General features: G+C 40.7%; 1 protein-coding gene and 1 long non-coding RNA gene across 3 annotated transcripts in view; one reads left to right on the forward strand and one right to left on the reverse strand.

Moving 5' to 3' along the window:
• The window catches only part of CHN1 (chimerin 1), a 99,498-nt gene that overhangs the window by 49,018 nt on the left and 30,490 nt on the right, over positions 1 to 19,990 (forward strand). The window contains exon 1 of one of the 2 annotated variants that reach the window (XM_027678511.1): positions 19,004 to 19,240. The exons of the other annotated variant lie outside the window; for it this stretch is intronic. Within the exon in view, the coding sequence (XP_027534312.1) occupies positions 19,019 to 19,240 (222 nt within the window). The 5' untranslated portion in view covers positions 19,004 to 19,018. Of the gene's footprint in view, positions 1 to 19,003; positions 19,241 to 19,990 lie in introns of those variants that run through there. 2 annotated transcript variants of the gene reach the window in all.
• On the reverse strand, positions 18,321 to 19,914 carry LOC113965306. The gene is made up of 3 exons (XR_003533498.1): positions 19,678 to 19,914; positions 18,904 to 19,129; positions 18,321 to 18,438 (listed from the first exon to the last, which is right to left on the reverse strand). It is a non-coding gene; the product is annotated as an uncharacterized LOC113965306 (long non-coding RNA).

The following is a 19,990-nucleotide window of genomic DNA, read 5'->3' on the forward strand; positions in this document are numbered from 1 at the left end:
TATAGATGTTACCATTAAGCCATTCCTTTATTTCAAATGGGCAAACAATATTTAATCTTTAAATTGTTTACAGTGTATAAGAGAACTGCTTTTTGGTCAAAAATTTTATTTTCTATTATATTCATCATTCCCCAAACAAATGCATTCCGTAATCTATTCAGTAGTCTGCATACAATGACAGTGAAGTTGTCCACATTATAAATAAGACTGTTCATCAAGTTGATAAAATGTTAAAACATTTCACTTGGCTAAGTTCAGCCTATCAGAAGCTGACAGAGCTATTTTTGGCCTCAGCCAGATTTACGAAGAAGGATTGCTCTCTTCAGAGAGTTGCACTATCAGCTGAGAAGTAATTGCGTCCTGGATTATAAAAAAAAAAAAATGAACAAGAAAGAAATCTTAGAACCAGTGAACATAAAAATATTAAAGGAGGTAGGGAAGGTAATGGGCAGACAGTGCAGCTGCCTAAAATCTAATTTGTGTTTCAGTGACTAAAGTTAGAAAGAAAACATAATGTAAATTCCATTGTGTTAAATTAAATACTTTGTTTATTGAAAATCTGACATATGAAAGTCTTTTTTAGAGTTATTTTTACACACATGTAGTTGTTAATGCATGTATAATAGTCTGATATGTTCCCTTATTTCACAAACTTCAGAATGACATTAGGAGTATCTAACATAGTGCTTAGAAGAAATGCTAACCTTAGTTGGAACCCTTTCCAATCAGAAATATGTCTGTGATTTTAGTTTTTCTTGAGGTGGAGGAAAGATCTCACTGACAATTTCCAACCTACATGACTATTACAGTGAAACTAAACTCTGTAGAGAGTACACAGAGAGAGGAAGCTCGTAGCTTTGGTCCTTGAAATCCTTCTTCAGCAGAATCTGTCATTCTGCACTGAATTTTCTGAGAGATGAAACACCTAACTTAGCTTAAAGTATGAATCTTTGCCATTATCAGATCATTTTGACAAAAGAAATACTGGTGGGGATATTGAAGCTACCTGGCCACGTTAAATATCCAATTTCTTGCCTCTTGGGTATCAGTAGTAGAGGGGTGAGTTATCACTTACAGTGCCTGACAGCTGCTGCTTTCAGCGTGCTGTTTCAAAAGGATTTTTTTTGCATATTATCATAGACAGTTTATCATAATGCAAAGCCTGGGTAAAAATCTTCTGTAAGACTTCTGGAAGTCACTGATTTGGGTTTCTTTGGTAAAATTAACTCTTCCTGCATTTAGAAACTTTCAAGTGACAACTGAACGCTGTTCTCTTACAACGCTTTTTAAATTGATGAAAAAGTGTTCATAGTAAGGGAATTTCAATGATTAGTATTGAAGAATGCTGGTTTTTCCATAGATTACGTTGTGTTATGTCACTCACCAACAAGGTATACATTTTTCATTAAATAGCTCAAGGACTATTGAATATTTCTCAAATATTGAAATTTTAGGTGAAAAACATTTAGACAGGTTAGTCATGTAATCACAACGTCACACCCTCTTTGTCTGGAACTTAAAAGCAGCTAAAGGGGCTTCATCCACAACATAGTTCAACAGTAGTGGTGTTTTCTGTCCTGAAGCACAGCTTTTGAGCCTTTTCTCTTTGTCATGGAACCATGTTGATGTGAACACACTGAAGCACACAGATGTCGCAGTATAGTTAATTGTGGAAATTGCAATTTACTTTTTGAGTCATTATGCAGTTGGGATTGCTACTCATGGCTGCATGGGAAAGGTACAGTGTGATCTTTCTCACCATGGAGTGGCACGGAGGTGACATCTTTGCTGCCTTTGCAGCTCTCAGGGTTTTGGTGGAAAATGACACATTGTCCTTTCACCCTGCAAATCTCCAAGGAGAGTAAGGCCTTCAACCCCATGACCAACACCTGATCCCAGAAGCAATCTCAGCATTTGGAACAAGCAGACATTTATAAATAGGTCAAGTGGTTTTTCTTTCTTTTTGGTGGGAGGAATGGCAGAGTGATTCCTGTCTCTATAAAGAGAATATCATTGAATCTCAATGAATACAAAGAAAAATGTTCAAAGTCCTAACAGCAAGATCTGTGTGCCCATTAGCCCCATGGTGAGGATGAAAATTCTGCAGGGTGTACAGTATTTGACAATTAATGCATCTTTATCAGTTCTATACTGTAGTTGCACAGCTTCTCTCTACACAGTATGCCTCCTCCTCTGTAAAGAGAGAAAGAAGCCTGGGTCTTTAACGCGGATGGTACTGAGCCTAAATACGTTCCCAGATTTGCCAAGGCTGTTCAGATACGACTCTAAACTTTGTGCCTGTGACTGTTGCCCAATCATTTGTGGGTGGTGTATGAAATATAAGCCCTTCAAAAGAAGGAGAGACACAAAGACACAGTCACAGCCTAGGGAACAGCTGGTGGGAACGGAGTTTCCCTTTCTGCCATGGAAACTGGGCAGCTAGAGAACACACTCCAAGCTTGAGAATGAAATATTAAAGAGCATTCACCTAGTCTTCAGTCTGGGGGGGAGCAGTAGCAGGGAATGCCTCATATTACTGTTACATGCCTCCCAGCATGCACTAGAAATACATTATTTGGTTCCCACTCTTTTCTGCAATTAACATATTGTAGAAGAATTCAGCATGTGTTTTCGGTGACACTTTTCATAAGCAATACCCGAGCCTTAGTAAAGGGGAAAGATTTAAAGACCATAGGAGATGAAAAGACAAAAATTATGCAATCATTAGATAAGGATGGTAGGACACAAATGGCAATACTCCTGAATCCTGCAAGAGACCATATTGTGGTGTGATTTAAGATGCAGTTTTTAATAGGAAAAGCATGAGAATATAATCCACTGCACAGCATGTACTTCACTGATTATGAGAAGGAATATGACTACGTACCATATACAAGTATATATTAAAAATTAAAATTCCTGGTTAATGATTTAATGCTTTTCATAACCTATGAAGAAATTGATAAATAGTCAGAGATAACTGGAGGAGTGGAGATTAAAAACAGGAGAGTGCTTGTCATGCTTGAGTGCCCCAAATAGACATTTTAGCTGCTGGGCTAAAAAGGTAATGCTGGTTCCCAAAACAGTCTGCAGATTGTTCAGAACTCAATTGTGGAGCCTTCGTGGTCTGTGTGTTAAGAGAGGGCTAAGATTAATTTGAAAGAGGGTTTTCCGTGTGGATTCAATCTGTATGGCCTAGTGTGGAAGTGAAAATAATACCAGGTATCATAAGATTTAGTATTCCTCCTGTGCCTTGAATGCTGATGGATCTCTGAACATTCAAATGTAATTATGACCTTAAAGCAGATGACTTAATTCAGTTAAATACCTTATAAAAATGGTAGCTCTCAGAAATTAGTAAATATCTAGATACATATATCAAAGTCCTTCTTTAAAGCCCTGCAAAACATATTTTGTTTTTTTTTATTTTGACATGCTTTTGATTTCTTTTTATTAATGTAAGAAGTTGTATGAATGATTGATTCAAGATTTAATATTTGTTATGAGAAAATGAAATGATTAGTAATGAGTTATCCTGTATTTCAGAATGAAATGCTGAGGTTAATATTAGGATAGCAACTGAACCACATTTATTCATGTTTACTTTGGTGATGTCTGCTATTTCTTCACGAAACTTCACTGGTTACAAACCAATTAAAGACCCCTTTTAGACTGTACTACACTCAAGTCAATTCCTATAGATGGAAGGAATTGAGAGAAGGTTTGTAGCACCAGTCACCCAACAAAGGCAATCTTCTGTTTTCAGTTACCTTAGTGATGATACCATTTTTCCTCCATAGTAATGAAGGCTAATTTTCTGCAGCCCCATGCAAAGAAATCTGGAAATGTAAATCTGTATCGTTTTACTAGAAAACATGCTTTTACATCTGCCTCCAAAAATAATCCAGATGACAAAGTTAAATGCAATCTCTCTGTATATTCCTAATGGATTCATAATGGACTCCACATGAAAAGTCAAGGATCATACTTATGGGTGTTTGCAGAGAGACCAGTCTCACTTTCCAACCTTGAGCTGACAGTGATATTTTTGTTAATGACACTACTACTATTTTACTTTTGCTGTCAGTCAGGTCTGTTGGTAAGATCTCCTTAAACCCTTCCTTCACCAAGGTTTTTTATTTTATCTTCAGTGAAAGGACATGAGACTGTAGCTGAGGAAGTTACCGCAGGCTGTCATAGAAGCACAGGCACCATTATCGAGGTCTGTGATGGAGGAAGACAGCTTTGTACAGCACTGTTTGGTGCCCAGCAATGCCAATTCTGGAACTGATAGGAGCTAAAAAGAAGACGTGGTTGTAATAATCAGGGAGGAAAATGTGGTTTGAGACTTGAAGCAATCTTCATGCTGGAAATTGTTTGAAATATTTCCATTTACTTGAATTAAGAGAAAAGATGGGCATATAATATATACAACATCTAAACAAGCCATAGCTATAACAAGGGTAGTGATGAAGCAATAATGTTCAGGAAGGATATTGAGGTGCTGGAGCAGGTCCAGAGAACAGCAACGAGGCTGGTGAAGGGACTCAAGCACAAGTCCTATGAGGAGAGGTTGAGGGAGCTGGGGTTGTTTATCCTGGAGAGGTGGAGGCTCAGGGGAGACCTCATCACTCTCTACAACTCCCTGAAAGGAGGTTGTAGCCAGGTGGGGGTTGGTCTCTTCTCCCAGGCAACCAGCAGTAGGACAAGAGGGCACGATCTTAAACTGTGCCAGGGGAGGTTTAGGTTGGACATTAGGAAGAAATTCTTTACAGAAAGGGTAATCAGACATTGGAATGGGCTGCCCAGGGAGGTGGTGGATTCACTGTCCCTGGAGGTTTTTAAGATGAGACTGGATGTGGCACTTAGTGCCATGGTCTAGTAACTGTAGTGGTAGTGGATCAAGGGTTGGACTTCATGATGTTAGAGGTCTTTTCCAACCCGGCTGATTCTATGAAAAGTACAACTAAGAAATGTTTACCTTAAAGTACGTTTAAGATGCAGGAGACTGAGGAGTGAAGAATCCCATGGGTTAACTTGAGGAGATTGTCAACTCTTTTCTCACAAATGTTCCTTTCCAGTCCCTGCGCGGGTGTCCATGACAATCACTCTGTAAGTTTAATGTAATTTATAAATAAAACATAACTCTGTGGAAGGCAGAAACTTCTATTTATTTCTTCTGGGTTTAGCCCATCTTTCAGCAGAGACTTCAAAGTACAGACAATTTTGTCAATACCAACAAAATTCTTTGCAGGATGAAAGACAAGCCTACTTTTTAGGTAGCTACTCCAGCATATCAGCAACACTGTACTCAGAAGAGTTTGTCCCAGCCTCAGTCTTCCTCATCTTTCCTTTCTACACATTAGCATTTATGGTGGTGGGGAACCAGTGTCATATATGTTTTTATATATGGCACATGCAGTTCAAGCTAAGACTGCAAATGTTTACAATGCCTTTTTATAGGCATATATGTCCTTAACTTAATCCTATATTTTTTAATACCCAAGAAAGGAGAGTTAAGTGCGTGTGTTGCCCAGCATGCAGACATCAGCACAAAGAAAATTCTTTTCTCCAAACTGCAGGGTGCTTTTTCTACACATAATCACCAAGAATAACCTCAGCCATTATTTATGTTCATTATGGCAATAAAATTGATTCACTAAAAAAGATTATATAAACTGATCTTGTTTTAAGATTCAGAGCTTCCAAATGAAGCATACACTTTGTTAATTTAAACCCTAGGTCAGACACAGAATATCTAGTTTATTCTTATCAGTATCTCATGCTTCTAAAGGATAAATTAGCAAGCAAGACTTTTTTTTAAGGGTCTCTAACTGGACCTGTAGCTCAGCTCCAATCCCAAACACTGTCCCATAGCTTTTCTGTTTTTCCCAGACCAAATTCTTTATTCTCCTCTTGTTGCCAGCTCTGGTTGGTTCTCAGCTGTGCACTATTAGTTCCTGCAGGTTACTAATGCCATGGATATGGCATCCCAGCTAATTCCAGTGAGCCTTGCAGGACCTTGTTTGCCTGCCTGCCTGCCTGCCTCTGGGGGGAAGGAGAGAGGAAGTGTCTATCTGTCTGTCTGTACATACCTTCAAAGCACATCACTGTAATGCTTACACATTAATGTGGGATTAATGTGAAGTAAAAGTCGTGTGTTTGTGCTGGTAGACTGATTGCATGTTGTTGATCTAGTATGACAAGGTTCAAAACAAATAAGTGTCCACAAACTTCGGCCACTGAGGAGTGCCTTAGGTCAGGTTGCATTTCAAGCACAAACTGCACTTCCTGTTGCTATGCGACTCCTGTAGAGGTGTTTGCTCCGCTGTGTAGGTAAGCACAGTTGAGAATCCTGTTTCAGCCTTTTGTTAATGGGTACAAGTCCCTTCAGTGCTTGCTGAGATGACCTTTCAAGTTACTTTCTGCTTTTTCAGCTAAGTGTGGCTCTCTTATGATCTGGCATGTGGGATGTGTACACAAAGATACAATCTTCAGAAAGTTTAGTGTCTAATTATACTGAGACAGGCAGCTGCCGTGTGAAATCAGAGGGGGGTTAGTCTTTCAGACTCACACATCAGACCCTCAGCAAAAACGTGGTGAGTAATTACCCTCAGCATATGCCCTGTGCCTGATTGAGCTTTTCTAAGATGAATAGTGTACATAACTGTTAAAAAGGCTGTAAAGCATTACAGTTGCTGTGCAATTAATTCTGAAGAATAATGCTTGTTACTGATCAAATTAAACCTTTAGCAGTGAATAAACTACTCTTTTCCTGTTTCTCCATGTTGTGAGGTCAGTCTGTGAAGCCCTCACCACAGTTCTTTGCAGGGTTTCTAACAGTGGTTTGGATCTGGTTACATTTTTAATATCCCTTAGAAAGTACTGTATAGCCCTAGCCTCTCTTACATATACTGTCAGAAGTCTCCTTCCTTTTTAACTGGGATAGGCTAGTGCAAGAAGACTCACAGGGAGGGAGGAAATAATCTCCTTTCACTCTTGAATAGCCAAAGATGATAGCCTTCTTTGGGTGCTCTTCAGGGTGAGAGAGTTTTCCCATCCTGGTGGATCTTGGTAGATGGGACATAGAAATACAGAGGTCCAGCTCAATTCCCAGTGAGCAATGGAGAACCATCGTGGCTTCAGCCTTAGCACACTGTGGGAGTCTTCTTACCTTCCCTAGGGGCCTCATATGTGAGGTTTCCGAAAAGGCTGCCTAGATGTACAGCGGGGAAGCCCCATAGACATATGTAAGGAAATTATAATTTTCTTTCCCTGCTTTTTAAAAAAACCCTGTGGTTACCCTTGACTTTTTATGCCTTCTCACAACTGAATAATCCATGCAGTGGCCAAAGAAGGGAGAAGGTGGGTCCCTCTCAGAGCTGCCTCTAAAGCAGGTGTATGGTTCTTATTTATTGCTTATGCAAAGAGCTTTCTGGATGGTGAGGGACTGCGGTGGGTTGCTAGTTGGCAGCTCCCTCGTTTGTTGTTCTCATTCCTTAGCTGTGTGAGTTTTGGGTCTTTTTTTTCTAACTCCTCCTCCCATCTGGCATCTCCTAATTATTTTCTATTACTAATCACTTCTACAGGAAACAGACTGGACTGTTGAATTAAGAGCCCTATAAAAGGATAATTTTGTTATTTACAAGTTTCTTACCTCACTTAGACTTTATAACGTGACACTGTATAGCTGGTGATAATCACCTTGGGCTACGATTGTGTCCAATCTCATAAACTGGGCAGGGTCAGGTCTGGTCAGTAGTAGAACATGAGAGACCCAAGGAAAAGCTGTGGCTGCAGGAAGTGCAGTTGGTTGCACCTTTGGCTGTGAACTAATATCTGATATGTCTTGTGTTTTATGCCTTCTTGAGCAATGTGTAGCCTGTTCAAACCTATGCTCAGAGTCTGACTAGCAGGGATTTTCTCTGCTTACCCCTCTCTCTATTCAGATGAACTCCTTTCTTTCCTTACTGTTTGCTCTGTCTGTGTGTGTATGTGTCTAGATGGGAGTGGGAAAAGCATTTTACACTGGTCACTGTTAACGTACTCACAAGTACAAATCCATGTCATTTGGCTTCTGTACAAAGATGGAAAGGATGTGAGTCTGTGGTGGTCTGGTGTGTCACCCCCATCCGGTTAGAAAATCCCCTGATAGGCAGGTGCATCTGCTCCACTAATAATTGCCCATTCATAAGTGGTTACCAAATCCTTAAGACCCATGAAGAGTGAAATGATTGGTTTAGAAGTGGTAGCAGAAAGAGAAGTAGTTACGGGTGCCTAAATGAAGTATTAGGGTGTAAAAATAAAAAAGAACAACCATTTATGCTTTGCTTAATGCCACAGCTGATCTGTTCTGGCCCTCGTTTCTTTCTTTTTAATCTTTCACAAGAAAAAATATATTTTCAGCTGAAACTTCTCATGCTTAATTTTAGTCTCTAGCTGAATGTTTTCTGACTTTGAACAAAGTAAGGAGAGCAGTTTTGTTACTAACTCAATAAACTACTTGCTCCTATTATTTCAAACCTGTCACACTTGTCATCGGCGAAGACAGCAACTCTTGACAGTTTTGCAAAGTCTTCCTTTGATCATTAACTTTTAGAACATAAAACTTTTCCATATTTAACCTTTTTTCTGCATAGCATCAGCAGTTAGAAACAGTGTTGCTTTTGGCATTTACTCTTCCTACAGTCTTAATGTTTAAGCAAGGTAAGAATTGCCATGCTGAAAGATCTGGTTCTCAGTTGATGAACAGTTCTTGCTCTAATCTTCATCATCTTAGTATTGATATTCCTCCATACAACTTCTAAGATAATTACAGGATAATGTGTTTCTAATAGTGAAGTTCATATTATAATGCACTTTGATTATATTGCTGTTCAGTGGGGATTATTATTGCATTTTCTTAGAGCTTAAGCAGTTTGAAATAGGTTGCCTAAGGAACATTAGAGCTAGTATCACAGACTGAAATGTCCTCTATTAAGCCTTAGTCATATGTGTATGTGATTTAATAAATTTTTTCATGTTTCCCAATTTGTGAATTAGATTAGTAGCACTTAGAGACAAGCAGCTTTTACCCTTCCTGAGAGAGGACTGGAGGAATTCTGTGAAAATATGAAAGGCTGTGTTCCCAATTTCCATTTTGCATGTAATGGTGAAATATTTTAAAAGCTCTATGCTTTATATCATGTATCAAATAGTTTATTGGTAGAAGATTTCTGATGATTTACCGTTGCTGAAAAAGTGTTGAAGCCATTTCCCAGAGTTAATATGGTAGTGAATTGCATTTGCATTCAGGCATTTCTGTGAATTGGCTGATGATTAGAGTAGCGATGTGTTTAATGCAAATGCACAAAAATTGCAAAAAGTATTCTGTGTTGTTATGTTTCACAGAATTTCAAGTGCTGAGTCTCTTAAGTGACAGCTTCTCATTCCCTCCAGCCTTCACCCAAATCCTTGCTAGCGTTCGTCGCAGTGCTGCAGCCGGGTGCCTGGGAGCTTCCAGTCGCTTCTGTCACACTGAAGTTCGCCAGGCAGACTCACTGCTCAGCAAGCTGATCATGCTGAGAGCTTATTGGATAATTATTTTCATTATAGGCCTTATGGGTTAATTCTCTTGGGCTATTTTTATTGTTGAAAATTCAAACAACCTTGGTGTTAGAAATAAGCGGTCTCATTTAAAGTGCTAGTTGACAGTGGCAGTACAAATGAAAAATTGCCCTGTAAGATGAGATGAAAAGCACACTAAGAAAGAAGGAAGCAGATGTGCTGGTTTAACATTTTGTTCATTTCCAATGAATTTAAGTAATGGAAATATACCCCAAACTTAGTCTTTTAGCTTTGACGTGACTTATACTCACAATAAAAGCTGCTGTTCAAAAATTGCGCACACCTGAAATCCCAAATGTACTGATTGGGACCTAGGACTAGTGTATTTCATCTGAAAATAGACATCAGTTAAACATTATGTTGTAAGAAACCACAGACTTGCTGGGAGGGTGGGAAAATAAAACCCCCTGGAGTCTCTCCTGTGTAACAGAGGTTGTATAACTTGTCCATATGCCAATGCGTCTCCCTCAAAAGGTAAATATTCTGCGTAGCCCAAATTTATGATGGGGAGTTGCATTGCCAGCCCCATTTTGAATCATTCAAAATCATTCCATTTTCAAATCAAGTCATTATTTAAATTTGTTTCAAAGATGCTGTGTTTGACCATTTGAGATGATGGTTTCTTGAGTGCCTGTCTCAAAAATTTTTAAGAGTCATAGCTTTCTGTAGGGAAATGGGATCTTTCCTGCCTTTACACGAAAATTTTCATGATAGAAGCACTTTAAAATGTCAATTAGGAAACTAAGAGGGAATAAATAGGAAAGATGAACCATATGTGGAAAAGGAGAGAGGAGAAAATTGGAACACTGGTTAACAGAAGTAAAAGGGGCCTTTTCGAAGAATGTGATAAGGGATTAGATGATTTTATGGGTGGAAATAAACTGATAATTTGTTAATAACTGGTAATTTGAGTTTGGGAGCAGAGTATAATTCCACTGCCAATTCCACTCTGGTTTCATTCATTGCAGGTTTCAGAGCAGTCTTGATTTAAATAGAGATTTATGCAAGATAGTGGGAGCACACGAGACCCATCTGAAGAGTGATCAGCCCACTTCATTCTCCAAGTCTGCCTAATTGCCTTGTATAAATTGAATAGACCCTGACCCACGGCACTGGTGCAGCTATGCCCATGGACACATATAGACCTAGAAAACTGGTAATTGAGGTCCACAAGGAGTGCTGGTGAGCACTGGGGGTCACCCAATTTTTTTTTTTTTTTTTTTTTTTTGCAGTGAGGTGGTCCATAACAGATTTTCACCATTATAAATTTTGCAAGAATGTTGTATATATCCATGTGACAACTATAGTATTCCTTCAGGTTAAAAATTGTTTTCACCTTGACTCATGGGTTTGAATCAAATGATAATTGAGGGAGGATTAGGAGACTTTGCATTCTTAGTCTTATTTATGCTAAATAAGTATGATTATGGACTGAAAGTATGTTTAAGAAAGAAACTGTGACAGCACACGTATCATAGCAACATAGCTTATTCAGGAAGAAGAGGATGGATTCGAAATAGAGGATATGCCAAAGGAGCAGGTGTAGTCTGAAATACAAAGAGTGTTTAGAAATTAATGAGCTGCAGTTTTCAATTATAACATACATTGAATTATTCCAAATTGAATTACTGTGTAGAACAAAAAAGGCTAATATTAGATGCATTAGACTGCCAAACGAGGCTAATGTGAAATGAGTATTATACATCAGGTTAGAAAATATCAATGAGACATAAAAAGAAATTTCCATACTCTTGCCCACGTTATACTAGTAGCCAAAGCTTCTATTCCATAAGGAATAAATTAAAAAAACCTAATGAATACAATAATAGAAAGACCTTGTAGATTACATGGTTGTCATTACCCCTAAGTGTATACTTTTTCAGTTCCAAAAAGATATAGAGGTTGCTTGTAAAAACTGCTTTTATCAATATGATTGATATTATAAAGGAGGTGTTGTAACTTATGTATTTCCTCATCAAAAGGGTATGGTTAAACTTTTTGATGTGCCTTCTCTTTTATTTTTATTTTTCCTTTTATTTGAGGAAATCCTTATAACAGTATGGGTCAGATGAGGAATAAATTATCACCAGTCCCTTGTGGTTTCCGAAGATTAGTCTTAACAGCGTGTTTTCTCTTATGATACTTTAATGTAGTATATCAGTAAAAAAGAGCATTTGCCAAAAGAGTGGCATTCATGCAGCTGCCAATTTGCATTACATTTTGATTCTTATCACTGCTGTAGAGCACATGGCATTTATAAATTACTTTTAAGGTCTTTTTGGAATACAGTCTGCCTTGACATGTCACAAGTAAAGAGGTTTCTGCTGGAGTGACCCCTCACTGCAGTGAACGTCAGTCATGCCTTGGTCACAGCAGCACAGGTCTCTGCAGGCCAGCAAGGAGACACATAACAGACCAAGGGATGGGAAGGAAACACAAGGCTGTTAGCTGAAATAGAAAATGCTGACTCAGTGGGAGCAGGATGGAGGAGCTGTTGAGGAACAGGCTCTCTGTTGCTGACCAGTGTGAGGGTTCCTCCCTTAGGCAGAGCTCCTTGTTTCAATTCCTCTTCCCAAAGGTGTCACAGCTGCAGAACAGATCTCTCTAGCCCTGATTTAGTGATGTATAATGGTATAATAGTTAACTTCAGCTATGTGAGTAGTCTTCCCAGTCTCTCTACTTCTGCCTTCCCAGGGAGAAGAGTACCTGGCACAGGCCTATTCTTTAACTGCTTTAACTCACTGTTTAACTTACCACCTTCATGGTCCAGGCTCCTGGCAGGAGGGGAGGAAGATAGGATGGACCAAAACCAAAACTATGGAGGATGGAAGGGTGGATGGAAAGGATGGAAAGCAAAATTGCAAAGGACAGTCTTTGTCTGAAGGATTTACTGGAGACAAATTCCAGTGTTTAATGATGCTTCTCTTCTTGTTCACGAATCTGGAACGCTTTGCCTGGGGAATAGTGAGGCTGCCAGCCCCCTGAGGCAGGGAGGTGGTATCTTCTGTGCTCTACCAGTTCTTGGTCCCCTTCTGTACTTTGCAAGTTTGGCTGGAGTTGGCCCCCTGTTAATGCAGTTTGTTTTCCCGGTGGAAGAATGGGGTTGTGGTAACGAGCTGCTACAAAGCAAGGAAACAATTGCTGAGGCTGATACCTCAGCTTGAACTCGTGGTCATGGGGAACTGCTTTCCTTGCCACAGTCAGAGTTAGGAGTGAAAAGAGCTCGTTTCTTAGCTTTCTGGGTAGCTTTTATCATGGTGTTTGATTGGCATCTCCTGCCTTAGTGTCACACAGCTTGGTAGCAGCTCCACTTTTGTCAAGCAGTCATATCCTGCCTCTTGCAAGCAGGCTGGTAGTCTGTCTTTAAGGAAGGGCTGGAGCAGTTGGTTATTTTTACAGAGGCAGCTGGGGTCATGGGGGCATCTTGCATTGGGGTCTGCAGGGAAGAGCCCTGTGGCTTCAGCTGGCTCAGGACAAGGCAGGAGCCCTGGGAAGAGGGCAGGACTGCACTTTCTCATCCAGAACACAACCCTGTTGGGAAGCAGGAGCATATTATTATTTATACAGCGTAAAGGAAGTTGTAGCTATAGCTTATAAAACCCAGCTTAGCACCATTATTGATTGCAACACCCACACCCCTACCTGTGCACATTCTCACATGCCCACATACACCCCTGTAGTGGGATTTGTACTTATGGAGTGTGGAGGAAATCCCTGGAATTACCCTGCTCTGTCAGTGTACGCAGTGGGTCAGTTACTGATCTCCCTAAAAGCTAAGTGGCTTGATATTAGCAAAGTCCCCCAGAACTAGACCAAAAGCAGAACTTCTTAGTGGAGGCACTGTGAAATTTTTATTTTATTTTTGCCATGGCTAGATCCATAGTTATATACCAAAATAGCCCTCTCCCTAAGGAGTAAAATGGATTGTATTTGCCACTGAAAAGTATCTTGCTTTTGTGCCAGTATCTCCAGAACAATAAATGTTCATTTGCTTTGTCTTGCCAGTTTCTGAAAGAGAGAAATAGTCACATGGGTGCTTTTTGCCAGTGCCCAGTTTCGAATTGTCATTTCCAAAGGCCCATACTGGTAACTGCTGGGAGCAAATCTGCAACCCATTTTGCCACCAGGAACAAAATAAACCGGCTGACCCAGATCCCAATCAACTGCAGGGATCAGTAGGTTAAAGGACTAAAGCTGCAGAAAAACTTTTCTGTTGGCTTCCTTTAAGATCTCTCTGCTTTTTTATGAGTATGCTTCCTTGTTATGAAAACATGGTAAGCACACCAGTGTGAACATACAATCTTCCCAAATAATGCCAATACACTTTAATTGTATTGCACAATACAGTACCGAATGAACTCACTGTCAGTGCAGTAATTTCTAGCAGCAATATTGGGCAACATTTTTTCCATAATTTAAACTAAACTAAATTTATTTTTTTAATTTAACAGCCATACTTTAAATCAAGACAACATTTTGGCTGAATTTGTTTGATTAAATTTTCAATTTAAAAATTGAAATTTAAAAACTTCTTCTCAGAGTCTAGATATAAAAATGTTCATTACTTACTGTGGAAATCATATACACTTACATAAAAAATGTAAATAGCCATTTTATTGCATTTTGCAATAAGTATTTCATTGGAGGGGGTGGGGAAAGGTCTGATTTAATTAGAAGTCAGTCCATTTGGAAAATTTTGTTATAAAAACCAAAACTTTTCTCAGCAGTACGTTTTCATCATTTAACCATGTCTTAAACCCCAGCTCCCCTGTGGGTAACTCTGAACTGAAAGCAGGGTTCTGTGTTGCCTAAGGATTCCATTATACTTTGAGCACTCTGGGAGCCTGATGGTGTCCATGTGCCAGGTAAATGTGGTTGTGTTGGAATGGCAGCAAGAGAAGTCCAGCCCTGATGGTCCTTCCCACCCAGCTTCTGAGATGTCAGCTTTCAGGTTGGCCTTTTCTTTGAATAGCATTTCTACTCTCTGCTCATGCCACATGTCTGTGGGCAGAGGCTATGCTTGGTATTAGTATATCCACAAGTGAAGAAAATTAATTGAAAGCAGCTGATTTTATTTAAGAAGTAACATTTTGGGCTCCCTTTTCCCCCTTGTAACAATCCTATGAAAGATGACTGGGGAAATTATATTTAGCATGGAACAAGCTTCCACTAAGAACAGCATTGAGGAAATTGGGCTCAGTTTCACAATCTGACTGATTAGCTTTTGAAAATCATGTACTAAGCCCGTAAAATATGCTCATAAAGTGTTCAGACAAGGAAGGATTTTCTGAGCACATGCATTTGGCTAAGTTAGCTATACAGTGAAACAGAATATGGTAAAATGTACAGTGGCTCACTGCATAGCAAACCAAATGTCGTGTTTCTTGATATATGTACAATAGGGCATCATCTGTGATGTTTTTAAAAAATGCATGCAATATAACTGCTGGCTAATATTATTATTAAAATACATTCCTTTGAGGGAAGGAATCATATATATAAAGTCTGAAATAATAAAGGCATATTTAGTCATAACAACGTGAAAATACCATATGAGAATGAAAAGCCTGCTGTCTACTGCACGTGCATTCCTGAGACTGAAGAAAACATGATAATGTGTTTAAGAGCAGAGCCAGGTGCTCATGAAACTAAACACTCCATTGTATTGGAAAGGCACACAGTCTTCAGGAGACCTGATCAACTCTAATCTGGTTATTTTAGGACTTGTGAGCTTAACCTTGATTTGAAGTTTTCTGGTTTGGTTTGGTTTGGTTTTTTGGTTGTTTGGGTTTTTTTTCTGGAGTAACTTTAGTTTATTACTCAACAAACGGGAATGCATTGGTTTCCCATTTTAGAAAGATAATTTGTATGATGTTGACTGGATTAAACTTCCACGATATGTCTTTCAGTGAGTGACTAATTGGAATTTACTGCAAGTCAGGGATGACTTTTAAATCAATTCTGTGGAGGCTTCATAATAAGACTTACTGATTGGGAGATTAGTACCGGAAAATACTCATACATTATGCAGCTAATACTGAGAGCAAATAGTGCTCAAGAAAACAGCTGTTTCTCCTGCACCCTGAAGGACTACTTTAGAGACAAGTAAGGAAAGTGGAGTCCCAGAAGAATCTATACTGAACCACTCTTACAGTTGAGGTTTTATAACAAATGAGAACATTTGAAATAGCATGTTACAGTCTTTTCTTTTCCTTTTTTTTTTCCCCCTTCAGTCCATATGTACAATATAGAACCTCTAAACAGATGTCTTGGTTTAAAGGCTGTTGTGTTGCTGGGTTTGGTTTTTTAGTGCTTAAGTCACTAAAATGTAAAGGACTGAGAGGCTGCTCTGGTTGCATGTATTGCTGACAGGCTGCTTGGCTATTGCTTCCAGTCGTTCCATTTTCATTTCACCTCAATCCTGTGAAATCATGTCCTAAAATTAAATTTAAGAATGACAGCCCTGCAGTTTCCTTACTCCTGGAGTCTGCACAGCATATTGCTCCCTACACATGTAATGATTGCACATGTCTGTCACAAACAATTAATAAAAAATAAAATCAAGACTTAGAAAAGTGGAAGGGAAATTACTTTCCTCCCTGGATTTCTGCCTCATTTTCATCCAGTATGTAGCAGGCAGTATCAGATAATTGTGCCCATTAAGATAGACCTCAGGCACAGCAAGTTAAAAAGATAACTTGTTGGAAAATGAAAGGGCTCTGGAGAGGAGATTTTGCTGGCGGGTGGGAGTGCAGGAGCCAGTGGTGGAGAGCAGGCGTTGAATCAAAAGCCATCCAAGGGTGTTAGGAGAGCAGGACCTGCAAACTGTAGGCAATAGAGGCAGCATGGAGTGCCTGGAGCAGGAGAGTGTCTCAGGAGAGGATAGCTTCCTGCAGGATTTGAGTTGAAGGCCCAAGTCTGTGACTTCACTTGCTTGATCTCAGGAATGATGACTCACCTCTGCAGTGACTAGGGCTACCTGAGGACAGTAGCTTGCTCTCTCTTACTTTATTATCTCACATACTGGTAAGTTAGATCTGGGCCTGCCTGATGACCCAAGATGTGGTCAGAAAGGTGTGTACAACAGAAATTTCATTCTTCATTTTGGTTTTCGAAAAAAAGGGAGTTGGTCTGTGTTAAGAAGAGCGCTACCTTGCAAAGCCAAACTCCCAAAGTTAGGCGTACACATTAAAAAATTATGTCATCTGAAAGCAGTTGTATACATTTTAATTATAGCACAATTTTATGTTGGGGAAACCTATGTAAGAAATAGATAGCATATATGTATTTTTTCATAATTTTTCAGTTGCTGAATTTATGACTTTAACTCACTGTGATATAGGAAAGATATTAAGCTATTAGAGAGCATCCAAAGGAGAGCAACAAAGATGGTGAAGGGCCTTGAGGGGAAGCCATATGAGGAGCAGCTGAGGGCACTTGGTCTGTTCAGCGTGGAGGAGACTGTGGGGAGACCTCACTGCAGTTACAACTTCCTCATGAGGGGAAGAGGAGGGGCAGGCACTGATCTCTTCTCTGTGGTGACCAGTGACAGGACCTGAGTGAGTGGCCTGAAGTTGGGTCAGGGGAGATTTAGGTTGGATATGAGATAAAGGTTCTTCACCCAGAGAGCGGTTGGGCACTGGAACAGGCTCCCCAGGGAAGTGGTCACAGCACCAAGACTGACAAAGTTTGGATGATACTCTCAGGCACGTGGTGTGACTCTTGGGGATGGTCCTGTGCAGGGCCAGGAGTTGGACTTGATGATCCTTGTGGGTCCCTTCCAACTCGGCATATTCTGTGATTCTGTGAACTTTCTTTCAGTGTAGGTTTCTGGTGTACACTACTGTAGTGCAACATAGCACAGGTGAATGTCTGTAGGTGTAGGTGAGCCCAGTATTCCTTTATTTGTAAACAAGAGAAAATGCTTTGCACTGAACAATGGGAAGCTGATTTATGTATAACCAATAAGTAGTCTGAGTTAGATTACTGTAACATAAAGCAGTGTTAAAATTAAAATTCATAATCATATAACTACTTTCCAGATTATAACACATTTTCATAATTACAACCATGAGATAGGACATTTCCCTGTTGGGTAGTTTCACTTGTCTTTTTATTGGCATTTTTAAATTTAATTTTCCAGGATCCAGAGATCTGTTTCTACTAGCATGACTCTAAAGTGCCATTGAAAGTAACTCAGTTCTTCAGAATTAGGAAAAGGGATGCTGACAATTAAGGAGTATGTATGTCAAAAAACAGATACGTGCTCTACCAATGATTGAAAGTTCAGCATGCTTTGTCTTGCTTCTTAGGGTAGATTCTGATAGTAAATGTATTGTTGGAAATCACTAGGTTATTTATTTCCAACAAATTAAATTTTCAAAGAATCTATTTCCCAATATGAAATTTAGTTGATGTATTTTTTCCCTTTAAAAAATAAGAGGAATTTTGGGTTCCAAGGAAAAGTGTAATGAAATCTTTCTAGAATTCACAATTTGCTTCCTGAGCCTGTTGTTACTCAAAGTTGTTTGGAGAGGATGACTCCTCTGGGGCAGATGTAGGTCCACATTGTTGCATGAGGACTTTTACCTGATGTAGTTCTTGGGAATGAAACTGTGAAGTGACTTTAGCTAGAAGGAAAGGAAAGGATGAGCTCAAAAGCCCGCCTGCTTCCTCCTCCCCTGAGTCCCTACTATTCTCACACTTATGTAGATGAAATGGTCAGTTTTTGCCATCTCTTTCTTCTCACCTCAGTTTCCTTGATCTCCTATAGCCATGGAGTGTTATGTTTGTAAGGATGTGCAGAAAAAGGCCAGAGGAGTATTTATGCACCTGCAGTAGAAGGGAGGGGTTAAAAGCAAGACAGGCAGATTGAGGCAGTCACTGGAAAATTATTTTCTTGATAGGATGGATCAACCAGCCCTGTCTGTACTGAAAGTGGGAATTGAGTCAGGTACTCCTAATGCCTGACAGCTTCACCCTGTATAATCCAGTATTTTGATTATTAGTTATTAACTTGTATCACAGATTAGTGTTTGGTGAAGCACCAGCTTTGATCCTTAATCTCTGCACCCTGACCTTATGCTGAGACCCAGCATATTTTTTAAACCTGTAGAGAAGGTACAGGTGGCTATGCAATGGAACAGAAGAGGGGCTCCCAGCGAGTATTACTCTCAGCTGTATTGGCAGGACTGAGCTAACCTGTAATCCAGCTGCAAAGCACATACCCATTCCACCCAGAAGCCTGTGACAAACTGTGCTTGTCTTTGGTTACTGACTCAGGAGAGATAAAAATACCTTTGCTGCAGAAGGGAGAGCAGTTGCGGTGCTGCAGCCTGTGGCAGGGGAGGGAGGGCTGCGCTCTGGCTGCACAGGCAGGCTGTGCACGAGGAGAGGTCTCCTGGCACCCTGAATGTCAGGATGGTGGTCAGTCCCACGGTGTAAATCTTCGCTGTACTATGTCAGATCAAGGGTCCATTTTTGCTGTCTGTGGCAAAGACTGTTCACACATGCTTGGAGAGCACTAGAAGAAAAAGCGCAGGAGTCGAGTGGCCATCATAGTGTCTCCTCCCGACTGTCAGTGCGCAGCTGGAGGGAGCCCCCTGAGCTGGGCTGCCTGGGTGAGCAGCTCCGGGTGGGTATGTCATGGTCGCCCTGTCCTTTGCGAGCCCGTTGATTTTTGCTTCTACGGCAAGAAGTCCAAGGCTTTAATGATTGTGTGAAATACTATTTCCTTTACTTTGTGCAAGGGCTGCCAGGACCTGACTGCCCGTTGCACATTTCATTGTCAGCTGCACCCGTCCAAACTTCGGGTTTCGGTCCAATTGGAAACTGTGGTCATTCACCGTCTGTTAGTATCTGTAAACTCCTAAAAAGAGGCACCACCAGCAAATCGGGGTTCGGGTCTTTGGTGGATGGAGTGGTGCAATGAACTTTGGGTGGCATTTGTGTTCGCATCCCTACATGATTTGAGATTGGCGACCCTCTTTTTATACGAAAAGAATCGAAAAATGCAATTTTAGGGGGAAAGTGGTGAGCGTCAGCGGTCCCGTTAACCGCTCCCGGCCGTACCTCCTGGTGCACGGGCCACGTCAGACGGGGGGGTCGGGGAGAGCCGCTCCCTGCCGTGCCCCCTGGGGCTGCCGGTCGCTGCCCTGCCTGTCCCCGCACCCCTGAAGGGCGCGGAGGTGCCATTTTGCAGCGGTACTTGATTCATCCCCCGGGTGCCTCTCCCGGAGCCCACCAGGCTCCATTGGCTTCCTTAACTGCGGCCGCCCCGGGGCGGTGCCGCTCCCGCTCCGGTTCCCCGCGGAGCCGCGCCGCCCCCGCGCCGGGAGCGGGGCGTGCGCAGGGCGCGAGGCGTGCGCGTCCCCGCGCCCCCGCG

This window comes from Neopelma chrysocephalum, unplaced genomic scaffold, assembly GCF_003984885.1.
Source record: "Neopelma chrysocephalum unplaced genomic scaffold, ASM398488v2 Primary Assembly neopelma1_44, whole genome shotgun sequence".
NCBI classification, from domain to species: Eukaryota; Metazoa; Chordata; class Aves; order Passeriformes; family Pipridae; genus Neopelma; species Neopelma chrysocephalum.